The 24,395-nt window shown below is 39.6% G+C and overlaps 1 protein-coding gene across 2 annotated transcripts in view; it reads left to right on the top strand.

The window, feature by feature from the left end:
- Positions 1–21,767, top strand: part of LOC135214476 (cytosolic carboxypeptidase-like protein 5) — a 173,053-nt gene extending 151,286 nt beyond the window's left edge. For both annotated transcript variants that reach the window (XM_064248823.1, XM_064248824.1), the window contains exon 8: positions 12,906–21,767. In XM_064248823.1, coding sequence (XP_064104893.1) covers positions 12,906–14,270 — 1,365 coding nt within the window. In that variant the 3' untranslated portion in view covers positions 14,271–21,767. The remainder of the gene's footprint in view (positions 1–12,905) is intronic.
- Positions 21,768–24,395: the final 2,628 nt, after the last annotated feature.

Below are 24,395 nucleotides of genomic sequence, written 5' to 3'. Positions count from 1 at the left end.
CTTGGACGTGGTGGTTGCTCAAAAGTTGTAGCTTGCTCAGCTCCTTTATCTGGACAAGTTCGCATCCCGCCTTATGTGACTGCAGGAACGGGTTGCAATGAGAATGGAACTGGCTTCTCTTCCCTCTTTGTTCTGCTCTCCTCCTATAGGCAGAGAGCGGCGGTCATTACATGCTGGAAAGGGTGGTCGATGCAGGTAAGCTATATGACTGAGCTCCATTCTTGCCCTTTCATAAGGGTATAGAAGGGTATATCTGTCCCTTCCCTAACAACGGGGGAGTGGACACTAGCATGAAACAATGTATATTTGTCTTCTTGCTTCCAACTATAAGTTCTTGTTTGCTATTCATAAGAGGCCATGCTTGCCTCCCTCTTGTGAATAAGTCCAGAGGTCTGACCATTGGTCTTGCACTTCTCACACCCTGATCAATCGGTCAGAGGCTAGGTTCCCCCCCTTGCTCTTATGACCGGGAGGGAACCTTGGTTGGGCGAACACCAGTCTGTCCACACAACTCAGATTCCTCCCACCAGTCAGTGAGTCATCCTTATGTAAAGGACCGATGGTTTGTTTAACGTGTAGGAACAAATCACAATTTTTAAAAGTAAATTGTATTTTTCCTAACTATACAAACCTGGTGTCCTTTACATATAGGCCCACCTCATGCCACCCCTCAATCTTTTCCTGGGCCTAAAGCAAAGTGGAATGTTTACGTCCAGTCGGGCGGGACTCATGACTATAGGACAAGCAGTTACTGCCTAACTACAGTGAGACCTCAAGATACGAAAGGCTCAACTTACGAAAAACTTGAGATACGAAAGCAAATACAAAGATTTTTGTGGCTCTACATACGAAAATTGTTCAAGATACGAAAGGTTGTTGCTGTAAAGTCCAAGATTCGCCCTGACCACCGATAACAATTTTAAGACTCGCGCGGCACCAACTGAGTAGACTCACCACCATCCTCCCGCTCTCCCATTGGTTCCTGATGTTAGTCACTGCCATAAGATCCTGCTCTCTTATTGGTCAGCATCTCTCCCATGATCCCATCATGCATATACGTAGCGGCATGCTTTTTCGGCCATTTAGCAGCATCATCGGTATCGTAAGCACGCGGAATTCATTCGTTCTATACAATTTCGTTTATTAACGTAAATTCGTTAGTGATTTCGTTGCAGTACTACTTTATCGTGCTGTGTGAGAACTTTACTTCATACGTATACGTACTACATAACTTAATTACGTACAGTACATACGTCGTCATGGGTCCCAAGAAAGTTGAAGTTCACGGAAAGAAGAGGATGCTTTCTTTGGAGACGAAGATGGAGATCATTAAAAAATATGAAGCTGGTATGCGATTGAGTGTGATCACCAAGGAATATGGCCGAAATCAGTTGACAATAGGCACCATCCTTAAGCAGAAGGATGTCATCAAAGCAGCTACACCTTCCAAGGGCATGACTATTTTATCCAGCAAGAGGAGCCACGTGCACGATGAGATGGAAAGGCTGCTTCTTGTATGGATAAAAGACAAAGAAATCGCTGGCGATACGATAACGGAGACGGCAATCTGCCACAAGCCCAGCACTATTTTCGTTGATTTGATTGCCCAGGCCGAAGACGATGGAGGAGAAGGGACATCGACTGTAACCCCAGAGTTCAAGGCTTCTCATGGGTGGTTCGAAAAATTCCGTAAACGGACTGGCATCCATTCGGTGGTGCGGCATGGGGAGGCGGCCAGCTCGGACACGAAAGCGGCCGAAGCCTTTATTAAGACGTTCGATGAGATGACGCTGAACGAAGGCTACAGTTCTCAGCAAGTCTTCAACTGTGATGAGACTGGCCTTTTTTGGAAAAAATTGCCTCGTCGGACGTACATCACGCAGGAAGAGAAGAAGCTACCTGGGCACAAAGTGCTTAAGGAGAAGCTTCCAGTGATGTGGAGGGCTAATGCGAAAGCCTGGGTAACGAGACTTTAGTTCACCGAGTGGGTAAATCTGTGTTTTGGCCCGACAGTGAAGAAATTCTTGGAAGAGAAGCGCCTCCCTCTGAAATGTCTGCTGGTGTTGGACAATGCCCCTGCTCACCCTCCTGGCCTCGAGGAAGATATCTTAGCGGAGTATTCGTTTATCAAGGTTCTTTATCTTCTGCCTAACACCACCCCTCTCCTCCAGCCCATGGACCAGCAAGTGATATCGAACTTCAAGAAGCTGTATACGAAACATCTTTTCAAGAGATGTTTCGACATCACCGATGCCACAAACCTCACCTTGCATGAATTTTGGAAGGAGCATTTCGATGTTGTGATATGCATCCAACTCATCGACCAAGCTTGGCAGGAGGTTTCGAGGCGAACCTTGAATTCTTTGTGGAGGAAACTCTGGCCTGATGCCATATCCACCCGAGACTTCGAGGGATTCGACGTGGGCGAAGCTGGTGCTGCAGATTCAGGAACAGTTGACGATCCTGAAACTGTTTCGCAACCAGATCTTAACAAGATTGTTGCACTCAGCAAGTCCATGGGGCTGGTCGTCGACGAGGACGACATCAATGACCTTCTCGAGGAGCACCAAGAGGAGCTTATGACGGATGACCTGAAGGAGTTGGAGGCTATGCAATATAACGTCGTTCAAGAAGAGTTCTCTAGCAGCAGCGAGGAGGAGGAGGACGACGCTATGACAACGACAGAAATTAAGGATGCTCTGGCTGCTTTTCATAAGGTGCAATCATTCGTAGAAAAGAGACACCCCGAAAAGGCTTACACAGGTTGTATACTTGCACAGTTCGATGACGTTTGCCTGAGTCGTTTCAGGAACATTGTCAAAAGCAGGCAGAAGCAATCTTCTGTCTCAAAGTTGATTCCCTCTTATCTGATTCTAAGAAAAGAATATTCTGAGGATCGATATCTGCATCTTTTTTAGCCGCAAACTTCATGAAGTCCATAAAGTTAGGGTTTTGAGAATTCCTGAGGAAGCGAACACAGTCCTCATTTGTACTGACTGAGATAGTTTGGGATTGGGAATCCGTCAAGGTCGAAGACCCAATTCCAGAAGCAGAGGGTACCAGTTGCTCTTGGGCCAGTTTGGGCCTACTAGAGCTACTTGTCCCTTGAAAGTCCTGAGTTTGTTCAGTACTTTCAATAGAAGATTCACTGGAGGAAAGATGTATATCTTCTTCCACTGATTCCAATCTATGGACATAGCGTCTATGGCATATGCCAGAGGGTCCAGATTGGGGGCCACATAGCAAGGGAGCTTGTGGTTTGCTTGAGATGCGAAAAGATCCACCTGAAGCCCCGGAACACTCCGGCATATCCACTGGAATGACTTGTTGTCCAGGGACCACTCTGATTCTAGAGGAACTGATCGGGACAGGGCGTCTGGTATCACGTTCCTTACTCCCGCCAAGTGGGTGGAGGATAGATGCCATTTGTACTTGTTTCTTGAGAGAAAATGGCTATCATGACATGGTTCACATGTTTTGATTTGGATCCTCCCCTGTTGATGCAGTGTACTACTACTACGCTGTCCAAGACCAGTTTTATATGCGAGTTCTTTGGTGGAAGAAGCCTCATCAGAGTGAGGAATATTGCCATAGCTTCCAATACATTTATGTGAAGCTGGCGGAACTGAGGTGACCAGGTTCCTTGAACTTTCTTGAACTGAGAATATCCTCCCCACCCGCTTAGCGAGGCGTCCGTGTGGATAGTCAACGACGGGGGAGGATGTTGAAGAGGAACTGACTTGGACAGATTCCTTGACTCCGCCCATGGACGGAGATGATTGCGAAGAACTTGCGGGATTACTGACAACTTGTCTCGAGATTTGACATTTGCCCTTGAGCGCCAAACTCGATTTATGTCTTTCAGCCTTGCTTTTAACAGAACATCCATTACTGATGCAAAGTGGAGTGAACCTAGGATCCTTTCCTGGTTTCTCCTTGATGCTCGTTTGTTCTTGAGGAATTGCCTTACCAACTTGGCTATTTCCTTCGTTTTGACCGCAGGAATTGACAGATTGTGGGAGGTCAAATCCCATTGAATGCCGAGCCATTGAAAACGAGACTCCGCTGCGAGTCTGGACTTTGTCCTGTTTATTTGGAACCCTAGATGTTCCAGGAATTGAATTACCTTGTTTGTGGCTCTGAGGCATTCCTCGACGGTTGACGCCCAAATTAGCCAATCGTCGAGGTACACTACTACCATTATCCCTTGTGATCTCAGTTGTTGAACTACTACTTCCGCCATTTTCGTGAACACCCTGGGGGCTATGTTCAGCCCGAAGGGCATCACTTTGAAAGAGAATGCCTGGTCTCCCAGCTTGAAGCCTAGGTATGGGCGAAAGTGTCTCGCGATTGGGATATGATAGTATGCGTCTGTAAGATCGATAGAGGTTGTGACGGCCCCACGGGGAAGTAAGGTCCGTACCTGCGAGATGGTCAGCATTTTGAACTTGTCGCAACGAATGAATAAGTTTAGCCGGGACAAGTCTAAGATTATTCTTCTTTTTGATGAGCCTTTCTTTGGCACGCTGAATAAGCGTCCTTGAAACTTTAAATGCTTGACTCTTGACACTACCTCTTTCTGAAGGAGCTCTTCTGCATAATCTGCCAATTCCTTTGTTGGTATCTGAAGGAATGATTTGGGTGGAGGGGGACCTTTGATCCAACTCCATCCCAGCCCTTTGGACACAATGCTCTGTGCCCAATTGCTGAACCCCCACCTGTGGCGGAAGAGGAACAGCCTCCCTCTTACCTGGGAGGTCTCACTGCTGTTGTGCGGGACGTGCTCCTCGTCCTCCACGGAAGTGCTTGCCTCTGTTGGTAGCTCTTCCTGCACCCCCCCCTCTGCCGAAAGGCACCTCTAGCCCTGCTTCCCCTTGCGAACAGGAGGATGGGCTGATTCTGCCCCTTTGTAGTTGCCGGTTGTCCTGGTTGAGAAACCGGAACAGCTTGTACGAATTGCTGCTGCTGTTGCTTCTGGTAGGGTGTGAACCTCTTCGTTTTCTTCAGCTTCTTGGTAGAAGAGGAAGGGCTCTCGGGTTTCCTCTTATTGGAGAGACCCCAGCGAGCTCTGAGGCTTTGGTTAAGCCTCGTTGCCTCGTGCTGAACCTCATTTACCGCCGATTCCGGGAAGAGGTCCGCCCCCCCAGATGTTAGAGGAAAGCAACTTATTCGGCTCGTGGCGAATCGTTGCTTCCTGAAGGACATGCTTCCGACAGTTCCTTCTTGCCAACGCAAACTCGTACAGATCAGCTTGTACAGTTTGCGTCTGAGACTTGGCTAGGAGCTTAAACAAAGGCTCCGTACCATAAGTCAGAGCTGCCACTTCCGTCATAACTAGAGTATTCAATGTCATGCCTAGCCTAGTTCTCGCCTCGAACTCGGCTTGTATGAGGTTATCTGGCAACCTGGGTAACCTCTCACCGAACTGTTCCATGGCACAGTCTGGTTTGAGTTTACCTACCGTAAAAGTGGCCGGTAGGTTCTCCCAGAGATCACCAAATGCAGGGAAGAGCGGAGACGTAGGGTCCGATTCCCTGAGCTGAGGAAGGGGTTCATCCCTCATGACAGCCTGCAGGGTAATCTCAGCTATCTTAGACGTAAAGGGGAGCGGTGTCTCCTCCTCTGTGGCAAAGATAGTGAAGGGACTCTTAAATGCCTGGAGTCTGGTATTGGTACAATCCCATTCCTCCAGGCAATGTACCCATTCCCTCTGAGCCTGGTCGCGGCAGTACAATACTGTCTCCTTGGGAATTTTATCTTCTCTATTCAAGGCCGTCTCCGTAAGCCTGGCATAACCCATGAAAGGAGGCTGTAGGCTGGCTGGATGGAACTCGAAGTCTTCGATCCTTCGAGTTCCATAGTCCGGGATGGAGATCATACCATCCTTGTAGGGCGCATAGGCTGCTACCCTCCAAGGATTGTTCATAGAGAAGGAAGGAAGGGTATTGTAGTCCGGCAACTGGGCAAGTCAGCTCCTACTACAGGGGGATCGGCCTGAGGTGCCTGGTTCAGACCTGCCAGCCGGTTCATCTGCTCGAATCTCGTACTCATAGAACCAACCAAGTCTCCTACCTGCTGCATGACCCCTGCCGTAAATGCAGCAGGATCGAAGGGACCAGCTGAACTGGCCCCAGCAGGGGTCACCGGAGGAGTTCCAGCAGCAGGAGAAGGTACTGGCTCGGCGGGAGCACGGGCCTTCTCCCTAAAGGATTTACCGCTCGACCCTTTTGAATGCAAAGAAGAAGAGGACTTCGCTTTCTCTGCTCCGGGATTGCGAGCCGGAGACTTCCGAGAGGTTGAGGAAGACGACATCTTCTTAGACGCCGTCCTCTGAAGGGTCTTCTGCTCTCCATGCCTCTTAACTTTGGGGACTACAGAGGCAGCAGGCTTGCTAGTAGGGATCTCAGATCCCGTAAAGCCTTGGAAGGAAGAAGATGAAGGGACAGGCGAAGAAGATCCAGAAGCTTCCCTTGGGTGCCTAACAAACCTACCTCAACTAATAAGTCATCCGCACCTACCGCCATTGGCTCTATATTGAGGTCCAGAGTTGCTACATCTGCCGCGATGTCCTGGCCTCCTCCTGCAATCAGGGCTTGCTCCACCTGTTGCTGGATACTGGCAATCGTCGGAGCTGCCGAGGTGGGGTCCACGTACCCCGTCGACTTCCCGCCTCGGAAGATCAGGACAGCCATCTTCTTATCCAACATGTAAGGCTGTCCTTTCTGCGCGTTTTTGCCAAATCCTCCCACCCAGGCCCACAGGGTAGCCGACGCGGCTTCCTTAATGGCGGTAGCCTGGAAAAGAGGGTCATTGTAATCCTTAAACGAAGCCCCTAGGACGTATCATTAACAAATGACATATATAACCATATAGTAAATTAATATTAAGACATGTAACAGTATATGCCATGTAAAGAACAAACCCCACATCGGTATATACTTACTTTGTCCAAAAACTGGCTCACCAAGTCGTAACAGATGGTACAAGCCTCGTGATGCCAGACGATCAGCTCATTGTGGCGGGTAGCACAAGGAGCGTGGGACCTACAGACCTCATGTCCGCAGGGGTCTTGGAGGACGGCGTTGCACCCCGCCTCCTGACAGTTAGTAGCCTGTAAGTGGATAGATACATAAGTATCAACGTAATACACTCACAGGGCTACTGTGATACTCCGTTGCATGCAGGAGTAGCCTAAAATTATTGGACATAATCCACCCCTGAACTCCGTGTGGAAGATGGTCTATGACCTAATAACTGGTTGGAAAACTCCGGTGTACACCAGAGAGGGGAGTATGATTCAACCAGATGTATTTATACACCCATAATGAGTTTCAAGGAGTAGTACACCACGCCGGAGAACGAGAGAGGATTACCCATACTTAAACTAGAATTAAATTAAATTAAATAATATATTTGTGGAGCGTGTAGCTCCGCCGTAAAACACCTCCGACAACTAGAAGGGCGCTCGGATAGCAAGCAAGCGCTCCGCCGGATGACGAAGGGGATACGTGAATTAGGGGAAAGCATGTAGGACCAATGGATGTCTCTCCCCCTCCGGTGGTACACCCGGATAGCTAGCAGGCGCTCTGTCAGTCGGCGAAGGGGTAAAAGGCAAGGGGTGGGGGGGAGAGAAATCAGACCCAAGGAACGCCGGAGAAGAACCGAAGCAACCAGAGGGTTGGTGGCCAACCCCCGTCCCTGACCACGCCGGAGCTCCCCCAAAGCTCGAGGAGAGAACATGCGGTCCACCAGTGCTCCCAGCTGTCCCCAACTCCCGTGACCCCCCTAACAGGGGGGAGGGGGGAGAAGTGCTCGGATGGTAGCATCGCGACCGTAAGCGAGCCAGGACAAACCCCCCCCTTGCTGCTCGGAAGGGAGGGAAGGGGACTGGGACTAGGGCGACCAGAGGCACCACGCGATCGTATGTGGACCAAGAGGTGATAATGCAACAAAACAGCCTAGGCCGAGCGACCACGTGAGCCTGAGAGGACCAAGGGACGATAATGTAACAAAAACTGAACACAGTTAGACCAAGAAGATCTAATGCAACAAAACCGCCTAGTCTAAACTGGTCGCCCTAAATGCTAACCCTACTAAATATAATAAATAAAGAAACAAAATTTTTTACATCGTCAATGAGAGAGAGAGGGAAAACACGAGTGAGAGAGAAAGAGATGTCCAGGAGAAGTAGGCTAGTTCCCCGAAGGAAACAAGCCGACCACTCGGAAGCTAGCCTTAGCCGACACGTAAATTGGAGGGCAATAGCCAGGATACTGGACTAGAAGAAAATTAAATTAATCACTCTAGTGCCTACACACCTAGACAAAGAGACATGCATGCATAAACGTAAATCTAAGGTATAGGCAATGAATTCCCGAAAATACGATGTAAAAAGATAATGGGAACCCATAAGAGGTAAAATTATATGGTAGATGTCACGGTATAGGGGACCGAGAAATCTAACCAAACACGAGGTGAGCCGGTGGCCGCCATGCGCCAGACCAGGAGACTGTTTCGGACCTAAAAAACGGTAAATAAGGGTCCCTGGCTAACAAAAACTAATTTCAAACCTTTCTGGGTACTTAGCTGCGGCGATAGCTGCAAGTTCCATGTTGCAAGTGATCCAAAGGGAAATGCACAAAAAGCACAGAGGAAAAAAGTCACGTGCTACCTAGATCGCTAATGAAAAAGGATGACCACCAGAGGAGCAGCAGTCGGCGTGGTGCGTAGCGTAGTAGTAGTAGTTGCTGTCTCCGACTGTGGAGCGGCTCTTTCAGGAGGGGGATTTTGGTGTGGGAGAATTCTAAATGGCAAGAGGTTCGTGGTAGTGGTCTCACTCGCCCCAGAACCATACCGACGCCCTCTTTTATTTAGGGTGAGCGAGTCAGTTATACTGACATCATCCTGAATTTATTTTTCTCTGGTATATGTTAGTATCATTTACCTAGAAATAATGAACTTTTGGATTATTTCACGTAGCGACACGAACTGAGCCCAGAAAATATATGATCTAAGTGTGCAAAATATTCAAGTGACCCCTATTTTCAAGTGCTACAACTAGTATTTTCTCTCATACATTATTGAAGCAGTCCCAATTTCTTTGTATAATAATTGGGGAAACACTGGGAAGTTAAGCACTGTACACCTTAATATTTGATATGCATTGAAAAATAAGTACATTTTATTGATGGTTTGCTGTGTTTAATATTAATATCTTAAAATTACCAAATAATATAACATAAATGTATTTACTGTTCAAGAAAATATGTAACATGAAAATATAGTACTGTATATACTTGCATATCACACATCTTTTGAACATCTAATTTTGTAGCTAATTTTAAGGAGGTCGCATCATAGACGAGATATAAAATTTGTGTATGTATCTTTTGATAAAATATACACATAATGAAAATGCATCTTTTCCATGGATCTTTAAAAAAGTTGTGCTTTACTTCACTGCATCCAATAATATTGTACGTATTTTCATATTACTTTTGTATTATAAAATACAAAAATAGCCATCAATGCTTTGGTTTGGAAATAAGCTGAGAACGATTGTGAGTTATGTTTATTTTGCTGTATTGAAGTCAAATCAGAGAGATTTTCTTGCTTTTAGTTAGCGTAAATGAATCTCAAGATACTCTGTTCATGTGGGACAAGGTTATTTTACATTATACAAAGTGTTTTCAAGTCAAAATATCACTTGAATTCGTATTGTTGTGAACAAAATTTAGTTGTCGTATATACTCACTTATCATGTGACTTTTGAAGACCTAATTTTGGAGCTAATTCTAAGGGGGTTATATCATACATCAGAAAAAAATTCAAGTATGTAATCACATATTAATATCGTGTGATAAAATACAAACGTAATGGATATGCATCTTTTCCGTGGTTCTTTTAAAGTTATGCTTTACTTCACTGCATACAATAATATTATATGTATTTTCATATTATTATTTGTTTGTATTATAAAATACAAACATAGCAATCAATGTTTTGGTTTGGGTCAAGATTATTTTAAGTTATATGAAGTGTTTTCAAGTTAAAATATCACCTAAATACATATGGTTTGTGAATGAAATTTAGTGATTTTTTTTGTTAGTAGATGGTGCTGAGGGCATGTTTATTGCATAATAAAAAATCAACAGATTCCGTTTGATATTTTCACTTGATCTTATCAGAATACTGCAAACTTAACGTATCTATCTTTTATTGGAGTGAAAACAGTTGAATGTGTTCTTTCATGCCCAATAGTTTTGATTAAAACACATTTCTCACAAATTTTGTTTATGATTGAGTTTGATGGTGCTATAGTGAAGTTTGCGATAGTTTCATCCACGTTATCAATGCACAATATAGTCGTTAGCAGATTAACATTTTTTCCTCAACTTCAGCTAAAACTTACAGATTAAATTTAGCAGTAGTGTATGTGTATGCCCTTGCCAATCTTTTTCTCCATAGTGAGTAAGGATATAGTAATGTAAAAATATATCAGTCCTATTCTCCCTAACGTTATTTGTAACTTAACTACGGTAATTTTTTACTATCGTACGATGGTTGAAATGTAAGCAAAAAGGCTGTTGTTATTGGAATCGGTTGTTCATAGTAAATCAGCTGTTTCTGGCTGTTTGCATTTTTGATTCTCAGTCATTTCATTTAGATGTGAGAGATGAGTATATTTCTGGTGATAGAAGTTCACTCTTGATGTGGTTCAGAAGTCACGTAAAGCTGTTGTTCCCATTGCTGAATAACTACTGGTTCCATGCAACGTAAAAACACCATACAAAACAAACAGTATGCGTTTTCAAAACAAGTATAACATTCCTAACGATACTTTTGGCATTCTCTTTTACTTTTTAAACGTACCTAGAAGATGGGATAGATAAAGAGGTAGAGGAAAAGGGGTTAGCCTAACTAAAAAATGGAATAGATTAAGAGGAAGAAAAGGAGGTTAACCTATTGTTATTTAGTGCCATAAATTTAACTCGCATAATACATGAGATACGTGATAAAATACTTTTTAAAGGGTGAAAATTTTGGGGTCGCATGATATGCGAGATCGCGTGTTACACGAGTATGTACGGTACAGGCAGTTCCCAGGTTACGACATGGGTTCTGTTCTTGAGACGCGTCGTAAGCCGGAACATAAAAAATCCTAAGAAAACCTTACTTTTAATGCTTTGGGTGCATTGAAAACTATGTAAACTGCATTCTTATTGCATTTTTCATCAAAATAAAACCTTCAAATATTGATTATTTTGCATTTTTGGTGTCATATTTTATCTGCCAGACGAGCGTTGTAGACGTCGTAACCCTGGAACATGCGTCGTAACCCTGGAACATGCGTTGTAACCCACCCTGGAAATAATTTTTTATGAATATAATTGAAAAGTACCTTAACCTCGGAACATCGTAAGCTGAATCCGGGGACTGCCTGTATTTTATTTGTTAGTATATGGCGCTGAGGGCATGTTTATTGCGTGAAAAAGATCAACAGATTGGATTCAATATTTTCACTTGATTTCATCAGAATTCTAAGAGCTTTACATATTTATCTTTTATTGGAGTGAACACAGTAAAATGTGTTCTTTCATGCCAGATAGTTTTGATTAAAACACATTTCTCTCAAATTTTGTTTACCGTCGAGTTTGATGGTGCTATACTGAAGTTTCCGTGTTGCCGATGCATGATAATAGTCTTTACCAGATGAACATTCTTTCCTCAGCTTCAGCTACAACTAGAAGCTTAAATTTAGCTGTATATTCCCTTGCCGATCTTTTCTCTATACCAAATGAGGATATATAGTATTGTAAAATTATATCAGTCATATTCTATTTAGCGTTATTTGTAACGTAACTACAACAATTTTTTACTATCGTACGATGGTTGAAATGCAAGCAAACTGCTGTAGTATTGGATTCGGTTGTTCATCGCAAATTAGCTGTTTCTGGCTGTATGCGATTACACAACAAGTATAACGTTACTGATGATACTTTTAGCTCTCTCTCTTACTCTTTTTAACTTAATTAGATGGGATAAATAACGAGATGGAGGAAAAGGGGTTAGCCTAACTAGAAAATGGGATAGATAGACAGGAGGAAAAGAGGTTAGCCTATTTGTAATTTGGTCTTAAAAATTGAACTCGCATGTTACATGAGATACATGATCAAATCATTATTTTAGGATAAAAATTTGGGGATTGCATGATATGCGAGATTGCGTGTTACACGAGTATATGTATACGGTAATTAGTGAGTATTTCTTGTCAAAAAATCTGCGAATTACTGAATTTTTCGCAATTAATTTGGTGATAAGTTCCACAGAAAAATCCATGAATAGGTGAAGCCATGAATCCTGAACTGCGAATAGGTGGGGTCGGCTGTATTTCTCACCTCTGTATGTCATTTAGAATTATATAAATTTACTGAAATTTTGTTTTCAAACTTTTTTTTTTTTTTTTTTTTTTTTTTTTTTTACGTAGTTGTATGGAGGCACAATGTAAATGACTGAATAAATTGTGAAAGACTGTGTAGTTCTTTTGTCATTTTATATTAGATTTAAATGTATTTCTGCATCTCACTCTAAACCAGCTAGGTGCAAAATGTTTTCCAATTGTGAACTTGAATTGCAGTAAGATGGATGAATGCTACTGGAACTTAGAGAAGGATTTAGATTGGCAAATAATTTTGAAAGGTTACATTACTGAAAGTGTTGGATTGCTGTATACCTAGCTATTAATATTCTGTGATGTATTTTAGCTTATAAAGGTTCTAATATTGTGTCTGATGATGTAATTTTTATGTTTCTTTATTCATAATACTTCAGTGAATGGGTGTACTATAATTCATTGCAAAGTTACAAACTGAATATTACAGAATAAAACTCTTTTGTAATTTCAGTGTGGGAGACAGCTAGGAGTGAGTCTTCTAGATCTTGTTGGTGGTGGCTGCAACTGGTCCCGAATACCACAATCTCAGTATGGTAATTTAGCTGGAGTGAGGGCATGGCTTCATCACTTTCTCACTTCTTCGGCATTGTCACCTCGCACACAGACAACAACCCCTCATACACCTAGAACACCTGCTCGTACAACTAACAAGCTAACAGTAGAGAGGCTTAGCAGCAGAAACTTGGGGAATGGTTCACGATTAGTGTCAGGTAGACCAGGACCTCCAAGCACTCCTGCGTCTCCAAGGTTACCACGTAGTCGAGGACAGCGTGTGCGTCGGCATTCTTGGTGCCTTACTGTAGATGCTGAAAATCAAGAACCCCAAGAGAGTAGTGCCTGTCCTCGACCAGCTAGTGCCAAGAAACCCATGGGTTCAGGTAGCCACTCTCCGAGATACAAGCAGAAGTCCCCAAAAATTAAGTCACCTCCCAAGAAACCTGGTGTTTCTCGTTCTTTGACTTTTACAGAACTTGGAGAAAGCAGCCACTTAGGTAGTGGTGAAACAAAGCTTGCAAGCAGTAAAATTAACACTTGCAAGCACAGTCTCACAGCTAATGTAAGTCTCACACCAAATTTGAGTGTTAAACTGTCAATCTCTGACACTCCTGAAAGTCCAACTTTGGTGAAGAAAGTTGAAAAGATCAGGAGACAAAGAAGCAAAGGTCTGAATGGTGGAACAAAGAAGCTAAAAATAAGCCCAAGTTCCAGTTCCAGTACAGAAGAAACCTCCCTTAAAGGAAAAGACACCTCTTATTATAGTCTTCCCAGTTTAGAGGCAACTGAACGCAAGTGTAGCCCTTTGTCAGCTTCTCAAGAAGGATTTTTTGGTGCTGCTGGTCAGAGTCCTCTTTCACCAAGATCTCCTCTGTCATCTGTATGTGAACCACAGGCGAGCCACAGTCCTCCCGGGCTGGGAATCATCACAACTTCTGCGCCCTGTGAGATTCACTTACAACCTAAGTCTCCTGTGGTAGTCACTTCTCCCAAAAAAGTGCCAAAGGTCCTTTCTCCTAGTAAGCGCTCCAGCAAGCACACACTCAAGTCTTTGTCCAAGAGTATGGATCGATTACCAGCTGTCCCAGGGGCTGCTGGGGAGCGACTGAAACTTCTTCCAAAGAAAGTAAAGAAGAAAGTAGCAGCTCGAAGTGTTACTGATTTAACAGGAACTATAGCTTCCCCAGCAATGAAGCCAGCGACCTCGCAGCCAACACTTGATTGGATCATTAGTACACCACATCAGGGCTTATCATCCGAAATAGATACGGTCCCACCAAAGATTAAGAAAAGAAAGAAAAACAGCAGAAAATCTTTGTAAACACATGGTAAACATTTTATACTGACTTTGAAAGACTAACGCATTTATAAAAGGAATGACCATGCATATGTATGTGATATGACTAAAAAAGGTTGCATTTTATAATTGTAAAATTTTCTCAACATTTGTACACAGCATTGTTATTATTTCTGTTACTCTTGCCTCGCCAAAGCTGCGTGAGTGGTTATTCCTGCAAATTTTGCATGCATGGATTAAAATGTAACTCTGTGTTCTTCAGCTTCTAATTTGAGTTTACTTGTACTGTATTATTGTTGATGTTGTTAATTGAAAAGCATTCATATTTTTTATCTTAGAGTACTTTTAACTTGGGATGGTGCTTTATAGTTCTTGGTATTTCTTCAGCAAAAACTGTCTTGTTTCTTCGTACATAAATATGTACTTTAAATCTAGACATTATAATGTCCTTTCCTTGTAAATTTATACCTCTTAAGGTACTTGAATAAATTCTTTTCCTTGCATGAAAAAATTTCCTCAAATCTGATTGATTAATTAACAAATATATTAATCACAAACATTTAATCTGCAATTTATTCAAAAATGATAAATGCATAATTTGCATTGTTTTCAACCCTTGTAATTACTCATTAAGTCTTCCACAGGGGTTTTTAGGGGTGTTCAAGTGAATACTAATGTCCTTTCATGTTTTTTTTTTTATTTATAGACATAAAGGCATTTCTCATGGGCAGTCCAAAACTTTATGACATTTTTGGATCAACATTATATTTTGACTTCTTATTTATTGTGGTGCTTATATTATAGTCATTAGTAAAGAAGCTGAAGTTGTAGGAAAGTGAAAGTTGGAAATCAGTAACCGCAAGTGGAGGACCTCTGCATGAATTATTTTGTGAGGAAGTTAAAATGATGACTTTAGGTGAAGGACCACTCCTTGAAAATATTTTTCCTTTCTGATTTCAAAACGAATTTTCCTCTTAAGAGGCATTCATCTTTAAGCCCATTATTATTCAGGGATTCTGAAAATTTTTTTTGTCTTCCACCTTTTTTTTGTCACTTTGCGTTACAACATGTAAATTCTTCTATGTGGAACTTGCATGAAATCTGAAATATATTTGGTAATCTGCACAGCATGGTAAATGAATCTGATTGTAGGGAGCTAATGTTAAATCTCATTCCTATGTCATAATAATCACTAATTTATACTTGGTAACCCATCTGGTCTACAGCACTGTTCGTATAATGCGTGTGTGTTTGTAGGCAGTGTTCTCCTTTTATCTCTTGCATTTATAGTCTCCTACAGTGAATTCCTAACAGCTGCAGCTCAGCCCTTTGAGGGAATTCTGTAGGCAAGGCTGTGTTTGTGCTAGACATTATTCTCTTTCTCCTTTCCTTCGGTTGTTGTGTGTCAACAGCTTCTGTATTTCTGAAGGCTAAGGGAAGTTTTTTTTTAAAGAAGTTTTGGTTTCCTGAAAAACACTACCATTTTGATTTTTTTGTAGTAAATGTCACTTAAAACTGTTTCATACCCACAACTGATTTTTAAATAAAGTTCGTGGCAAATTTTTAGTGAAATTTCTTTGGTGAAGAAGGCTGTGTGTTGCAATGACTTAGTTGTGGTCTGAGTGAAGTACTTAATGGCTTACATAGTTAGAATTGCTGTGTACATGTGGTCTTTTTGTTTATTGAAATCCAAGAAAAAAAATAGAAAGTTAACTTCATTACTGAAGGGATTATATAACTACGCCAAGTTATTGCTTAATAGCCTCATAGTCAACATTTATGGTCTTGGGGTGTAAGGTTGAGTTCTAATTCCCAGATTTTTCCTAAATACAAGAAATTTAGAATATGATTGTAAGGGAAATGTCTTTGAATTAACAACACCTTATATGGCTCAAGAATTCCATGTTTTATCTTTTGTCTATGCAACTTTTGTTGATGAACTTTTTATCCCTTCAAATCTTTCAATAGTATTCAACTCAAAGTTAGATATATGAATTAAATTGATGTGTGATCAGTCCAGCTTTTAGTTACTCTTAAGGCTTAGATCTACATTTTTGCTTTAATGCTAAAAATATCTTTAAGTACAGTCCTTTACATAGGTATGAGTCAACTGGAAGAAATTAGGAATTATGGGATTTGAGTCAGTTCTTTACTTCTACCGATTTGTATTTTCTTTTTTATCAAGAGAAATACTTAAAAAAAAAACAAGAAAAGGGAGGACCCCAACTGTCCGTGTATGGTTTGTACTTATTAAATTTTAAATGATTATTCAGGTCACATTATTTCAGTATTTATGACTTCTTTTAACATTACTTTCACTATGTGAAATTCCACCATCAGCCATTGTGTGAATGTCATCCCAAGTAGTTGAGAATAGAGGTGTACCCTTACATTCTTGGTGCTCCATCAAGATTATTGGTATGCAGCCCTTGTATCTTTCAGATTCAGATACAAGAAATTACAGAAAATTCATAGAGGTATATGTATACATTTGAGCTGATTACCATTAACATAGTGGAAAGGTATTTTTTAATTATATATTTATGTACTGGTTTCATTTTATGAAGATTGTTATTTATTTTGTGTCTGGTGGTAGTAATTTTTGTCTTTTCAGCCTCTACCTTTAAGAAGGGGCACTGGCAAAAGCATACAAAGTTGTCAATGAGAAACTGAGTTTAGTTACAGTAATGCTAATTTGTCTTTCTTTGCCAAAATATTTTGTGACCTGTTGGATCTATTGCCGTAGTGTACTATACATCTGACTGTAATAGAACACAGATGTACGTATGCAAGTAGTTATATGAACAGTTTACTGTTCTGTTATGTTGTTGTGATATTACAGGCTGCTCAAGGAACAATATTCATTAATTAATGGCACAAGGCCCGGCTTAACATTACATTTTTTGTAAATTAAATTGTACAAGATGGTAACCTATGATAATAATTAATAGTCAACAGCTTTGTATGTAAGTAAACTGTTTAAACTTCAGTCAGGATCTGGTTCTTTATTTTAGTGGAGTATATAAGTCTTGTGTAAAATTGGAAAAAAGAAGGCATTGGTATATGGTGTTATTGTGCACAAGCATATGGGTTTGGAATCTGTATTTCAGTGATTTTGTTGGACAGTTTGCCATGTGTAAGAGCATTTCTTTACTTTAGAAGTGTGACACAAGGATAGGTAGGGTATCACAGAATGATGACTAATTAGAATGACTGCTTTTTAGCTTATTTAAATAAATACTGACTGACTTCACTGACAGATTAGATGGAAATTCAGGGCAGTCATTCAGATCTGAATTGTGTTTAGAAGTAGTACCTCTCTGCTCACAGTCTGGTTTACTGATGACACATTAGCTCCTAATTAGGATAAGAAGCACAATATGTGGTGGCACAAAGACAGTTGTCTCTAACAATGCTCTTCTTTTGAAAGTTAACAAGTAACTTTATTCATTTAATTAGGTTCAGTTTTTTAAGGCAGTCTTTGACACAGTCAGTCCATAGGCAAAGAGGTAAATGGTTCTTGGAGTATTTTGCAGTCTAGTTTTTGGTACAAGAGAACTTCAGTTTTGGCACCATATCAAATTACATCAAAATTGTAGTTTACAAAATTGATTATTTGTTAACTTTTGGTGTAAATAAATAATGTTCATAGGTATAATTTGCATTCTGTTATTTCTTGTGTCTAAAGAATAAAAAAAAAGAAAATTCTGTGATATAGACAACTGCTATAATTTTGTTTAATCACATAAAATTTATAGTATTTTGTAGTTTGCTGTAAATAATACTTCACAAATGTTGCAAGTGAAAATGATGATGAATCTTTGAAATGCAAAGCTAGAATTACCATCACACTGCTCTCAAAGCTGATTATGCCCTACTGTCAATTCCCCCTCATTTGGTGCCCTTTAAGAACAATGAAGGTCTGCATATTGCTGCAGACATGGTCATTATACTGTAGTAATTAGTACTTTGAACTTGGGTGTAATCTAAAATTCAGATAACATTTCCTCCATCACCTGGTTAAGAAGAAATATTCTCCAATAAGTAGTTTTATGTTGGTGTAAAAATGTAAAGCTTAATTTTCTTTGGAGTTCCAAGTAACAGTATTATAACCTTTGCTCACATACTCAAATGAGAAGTGCTGACTGCACACTGTATTACATCACATTGCAACATGCCAGATTTACACACTGCAGAGTGTACTGTACAAGGAGTTAAGATTGATAATTTTGTTTGCAAGCATAGCTGTAATAGGAGGTAGTCCAGTGTTTATTTACTTGAATACATTCCTATGCAAGCTATAAAATGGAGTGAAGTTGAGTGATATTTGGTGCTTCAATATATTTTGCTTGTGAGGACTGTATTTCAAATTTTCATCTATATTTCTCCATTGTATATACTATTGCACTGTGCGTAAATATTGTGGTTCTTTATGTATGAAAAATTTTTCTGCTGAATGTTGAATTGTATATTTATAGAAAAAAAGATGGGTACCAACACTGTGAAAGATTCTTTTATTTGAGAAGGACTTTCTGTTGTTATGGAAGTACATACATAGTGATAATGTAATATAGAGGCATTGCTGATTGAAATTCATTAAAGGTTCCTGTTGTGTAAACATTGTTATGATTTCTGTGTTGAATGTAATCATTTGTTTACCATTGTCTGTAAAATAGATATTGGAGGGATATTTCTCATGCACATTTAATGGTTGCGTCATAGTTCGGCTAATTTTGTCTGGCTGTTAATTTTATTTTTAGGTTGTGTAAAACATTTTGAAATTGAATGAGATGCAAGAAGCTGGTGTAATGAAGCATGTGTGTGCTTCAACATATGTTACACAAGGTATGTTGTGCTTTGCTTGATTAACAGTCCGTTATGTGCATTTGAATTGCTATTCTTATAAGTACAAATGTTTCCTCATAGTGCTGAAAAGTGATTTTTTTCATAATTTTCTAAATTGTCATTATCAGTAAAAAAAATTTTAATGAGATACCTCTTATTATTTTTCAATATTTATGGATTTATTCATTTTGACATTATGGTCTGTTATTGAATGAATAGTTCATCCACTGGTGGTTTATACCAGTTTCAGTGCTGATCTAATACACTTTCCATGTGTGCAATCATTGTATGTATGTTGTACCTTTTACAACTTATTTTTACACATGAGAAGGATAAAGAAGGATACAGTATAGTTTTGCCTTGATAAGAACCTGTTGTAATATCCATCAGTATTGACTCTTGGATTAATTTTTTGCAGGTTTCAAAACGTTTGGTCTGTGCTGGGGTAATATCAAGATGTAGTTATGAGGTCATCTCATCTGCTGTGTCTTTATTAGGTATTTTGTTATTATGGTTAAAATTGACTGAACATCTTGCTTTGGGTGTTATTTTTCATAAACCTTTTGGTGGGTCTGATTCTTTGAATATCAAGGTTGGTGCTGTAATTGACTGACAAAATGTAGCATTGGTTTTATGGTTTGCATTTGTGTTGAAGTAAACTAAAGATTTCAGTACAATTTTTGTCTTCCTATGTTTGTGTGAAGTGATATGCTCCAGTTCTTGCTACCCAGCAGCAGGAAAGTCTTAAATTGATAATTTTAGAATCTACAGCACTTCATGCAAAGTAAATGGTTGTGTGGACTTTGATATGTTGCCCTAAAAGATTGATTTCCCTATTTTAATTTGGTTAAATCTATGCAAAGAGTGATGGAAAGCAATTGATTGTCCTTGCAGTAAAAGAAAATTCCACAGTATTCTTACAACCCACATTAGCTTAAAAAGCCTGTAATAGCAACCTTTGTTGATATACTGAAGTTCTCGGTAGTTATAAATGGATAAAATTAGATTTAGGTGCATATTTTGTGCGCTCATTATTCTTCCAGTGTACATAGGAATTATCCTCTCATGAATTGAGAATCTCTTATTTGTTTTGTAAAAATATATGTTCTGTAGCATACTTCTCAAATATAATTCAGATTTGAAGTACTTCCCATTTACTTTAACTTGTGTCATCAGAGCTGATGCTATTGGCTTGCATCCTCTATACTGTAACAAATTTTCTAACCTATGTATTGCAGTTCTAAATTGTACATAGAACATACCTAAGTTTTTGTGACTGGTTTGTAAGTATGTAGTGCATAGCTGCGGAACTCTCTTTATGCATTATAATGTTCATATCTACATGTGGACCAGTTTTAGCAGAACCATAAGTAACTTTATACCTCCAGAACAAGAAGCTATGATATGAGAACTTTTCATTTACAAACATGTTTTAACACCAAATGTAAAGCAAGTACCATTTTGTTGATGCACTGAATGAAATATAAGGAATCTTCATAGGTATGATTTGTTAACATTATTGTGCTAATAGCATTTTTGTCATTTTAAGTGCAGTAGTAGCTTTTTTCCTATAGTAGAGAAGCAAGTATCTGCAAATAGCAAGACAGTGCATCTGGTTACAAAATACAGAAAGCTGTAAGGACATTTCTGAAGGAAGCTGGTAGATAGGAAAGAAATTATAAGCTTGGTCAAGCCAGCACTTTCCAGGGATTTGTTTTTTTCACTTGCCACAAAAAATAAAGAGAAAATGTCTTTAGGTGTAGGGCTAAGGTGATTTTTTACTTGATAACAAGGGTGGTACAGTGAGTCAAATTTTTCCATACTACTTTCCAAGATATTTCCTTGAGTTATTAAAATTTAGCATTAAAGGAGCATTTGACAATGAATAATTATTATTGAGAGTTAGAAGTGAGGGCATTTATTTTATGTGTAACACTGTATTATGCCTGAAATTTACTTAGCCAAATTTGTTGTTAAATTTCCCATTTGTAACCGTCAAATGGTTAGATTTAAAATTCTAGCTAGTCCACCAACCTTTAGAGAGATCTTTCCTCATCTCAGTATCTTTCAGAAATGGAGAACAATAATAATAATAATAAGTGAAAATATTGCTGTCATATTTCCTTCAGTGTAAACTTGCACGTGTTTCATGTTTTGGGTATGGTTTGCCTTGACAAACATAATAGGAATAGTGATAACGATCGCTTTTTACTCATATATACTATTGTCTATAACAAAAAATTTTTATAAATTCACCACAAGTGAAACTGTATATATTGTTGAGAATTGTTTTGTGCATTAATAGTTGCATAATGTTTTGCCTGTATATAATGTAAAGTTCTGCAGTTTAGGTACATGTATAGTGCACTGAAGTAATAATAGATATAAACAGGATTTCTAAATTGAATGTATATTGTAGACTTCAAATTTGGATATTTTTTTTACAGATTGGTATATCTACAAATACTGAGAATGTATTATATTATAGTATGATTGCTGTATCGCTTTCTTTGTTAAAACTAGTAAATTTTACTTTTATCAGATGTAGTAGTGCAGTAGGTCAGTAGTTTGCATTGTTAAGTAACCTATGTCTGTAACTGATCCCATTGAAATGCCTTGAAACCATTGTGTACAGAATATTGTAATGTAAAATGCAATGAAAAGGTGTTTTCTTTAGTGTGCAATTTTTTCAGTCCTTTTTGTGGCAATATTTTGCAACTGTCCTCATAGCATCATTTTAAAAGAAATGAAACCTTGGTACCATCTGTAAATGTTGGTGTCGGACTTTTCTACTCTTCTCCCCTGCTCTCGTTCCTGTCGTGAAGGATAAGTCCCAGGACTTTCCTTAATGAAGTCCCAGGAAGGTTTCCTTATTGAAGTTCCTTAGCCTCCCTTGCTTTTTTTGTCATCGTATGCCTTATCGCAGTTTCTCCATCTTTCTTACCCTTCTAGAGACGTTGAGTGAAAAAAAACATTGCGACTGGAGGAAGACAACACTCCATCAGAGTTGCAGCCAACATTTTGGTTTGGATGTGTGTGCCTCATTGCTGTGTCAAAACTTTCAAGAGGTATGTTATCCCCCCTCTTTCAACATTGGATTTTGCAGAAGTTGACCCTTATTTTTCGTCCTTCCCTCAAGGTAGTGTCTTGAGCTGTACATTGTTTGCTTTAGCAATTAATGACATCACTATAAATTTACCAAGTGGTGTAAAAAACAGTTTATATGTTGATGACTTTGCTATTTACTATACGAGTAGCAATTTGAGACATGCTCAGGGAGTTCTCAATACTGCCATTACAAATATATGTAGCTGGACAAATTCAGTTGGATAAAAGAAATCACATTCTACAATGACAAAAGATGTCTGAAGAACCAATCAAGCTTCACCTTTATAGCACTGAAATACAATTTTGTACAAAAATCAAATACTATCTAGGAGTGATATTTGATCAATATTTAAATTGGAAAGAGCACATTAGATACATTAAAGCCAAGGGCATCAAAGCCCATGCCATATTGAAAAAATGATCACACTAATTGGGGAGCAAATCGAGGCATTTTATTAATGATATATAAGGCAACAGTCTCATCCATAATAGATTACTGCTGTCCAATATATTCATCCATCTCAGAATCTTCATTAAAACCTCTCGATGCATTGCACCATGACGGCATGCGACTGTGCACAGGAGCATTCCGATCGTCCCCAACAAGCTCGCTGCTGGTAGAGGCAGGTGTGTTGCCCTGGATACATCACCGTAATTTACGAAGAGGTCTTTCACTACAAGCATGATCATCTCCTGCAGCTAACTGCTTTAAAAATTATAATCCAGCAACAAGTTCATAGTACTAGCTCTTTCCTAAAAAGAGCTAAATACGTACCTAATGAACTTACAAAACATAAATCCAATTTTTCACCCACCAATAGAACTGTCACCACCATGTATGGTAAAACGAATAAAAACATGTACATCCCTACCATAGCTACTTGAAAAACAAATGACAAGTACAGAAATGTACCGCCAACATGCATTGGAGCACATTAGAAGAAAAGGAGACAAATTCATGGTATATACAGACTGCTCCAAAAATAATGTTGGAGTAGGAACATCATCTTATTCTTAAAATATTTTAATCAAAAGAAGCACACCTTTAATATTATCAATATTTACTGCCGAACTCACAGCCATGCAAATGGCTCTTGATATTATATCTGAGAAAAAAGCAAGCGCCTCTATTATTTTCAGTGACTCACATAGTGCTATAGATGCTAAAAGTCAGTATAAACCAGTAAACCCAATAGTATAAGGAACACACACAAAAATTCATCAACTCCAGTCAGGATTATCAACAGAAGTGTGTGGGATTTCACACACGTGGGAATAAAAGGAAATGAAAATGCAGACTCTGCTGCCAAATTAGCCTGCACTATCCCTCCAACAGTTACACATGCCCCAGTGTCAGACTGGATAACACTGTCAAACCATTAATATATCAAGAGTAGAAAAGAGAATGGTCCTTGGTGTCAACCACAAATAAGCTTAAAATTATAAAAACTTAAGTGTATGCATAGGACACAAGATTCTCGCATGGTCACTTGATGACGACACCACATGCTGACCCAATGAAGTGTAATAGATGTCAAGCACCCATGACAGTGCAACATTTACTTGTTGAATGCCCAAACTGGACCCAACAAAGATAAACTTATCTAAGGAATTCAGAAATGAAAAATACTCTTGCCGAAAGCAAAGGTTTTTCAATTAACAACATCATAATTTTTTAAAAATAAGATAGGTTTCTTAAACAAAGTAACTTATTTTTTCTTTTCTTTCTGAGAACCAGCCAGAGAAGAGTCTACTTAAGACTCAGAGGTCTGGAAAAACTAAACTCTAATAATAATAATAATTCAGCGATGTCGTCACAGTTTTTTTATGTCTAAAGAAGGAAGATCGGTCGTAGAAGAATAACAAGGTAGTAGTCCTAGTCAAGGTAGTAGTCCTAGTCCTGGTAGTTAGACAGTAATTGCTTGTCCGACATGGTGAACAGACGTACTTTCACTTTGCCCCATTGGCTTCGTTTGAAGATTTTCAGTATTTTCGTGAGATTTTTCCTTGTTGTTTGTGTGATTTGTTTGCTTTGTTTATTTTTGCCTTTGGATAATATGCAAACCCAGGAGTCGCATAAGCCTAAACACCCCCATTCTCTCAGTGCATTTGTCCTGGAGTGGGAGGCTTTAAGTGTGGTAGTTTCCGCTGTAAGGGGGAGGTTATTCCTCACCCCCTTTGCATGAAGTGCCCAGG

This window comes from Macrobrachium nipponense, chromosome 45 (genome assembly GCF_015104395.2).
Source record: "Macrobrachium nipponense isolate FS-2020 chromosome 45, ASM1510439v2, whole genome shotgun sequence".
NCBI lineage: Eukaryota > Metazoa > Arthropoda > Malacostraca > Decapoda > Palaemonidae > Macrobrachium > Macrobrachium nipponense.
The sequence above is the reverse complement of the archived record's forward strand: the minus strand, read 5'-3'. Positions and strand labels throughout refer to the sequence as shown.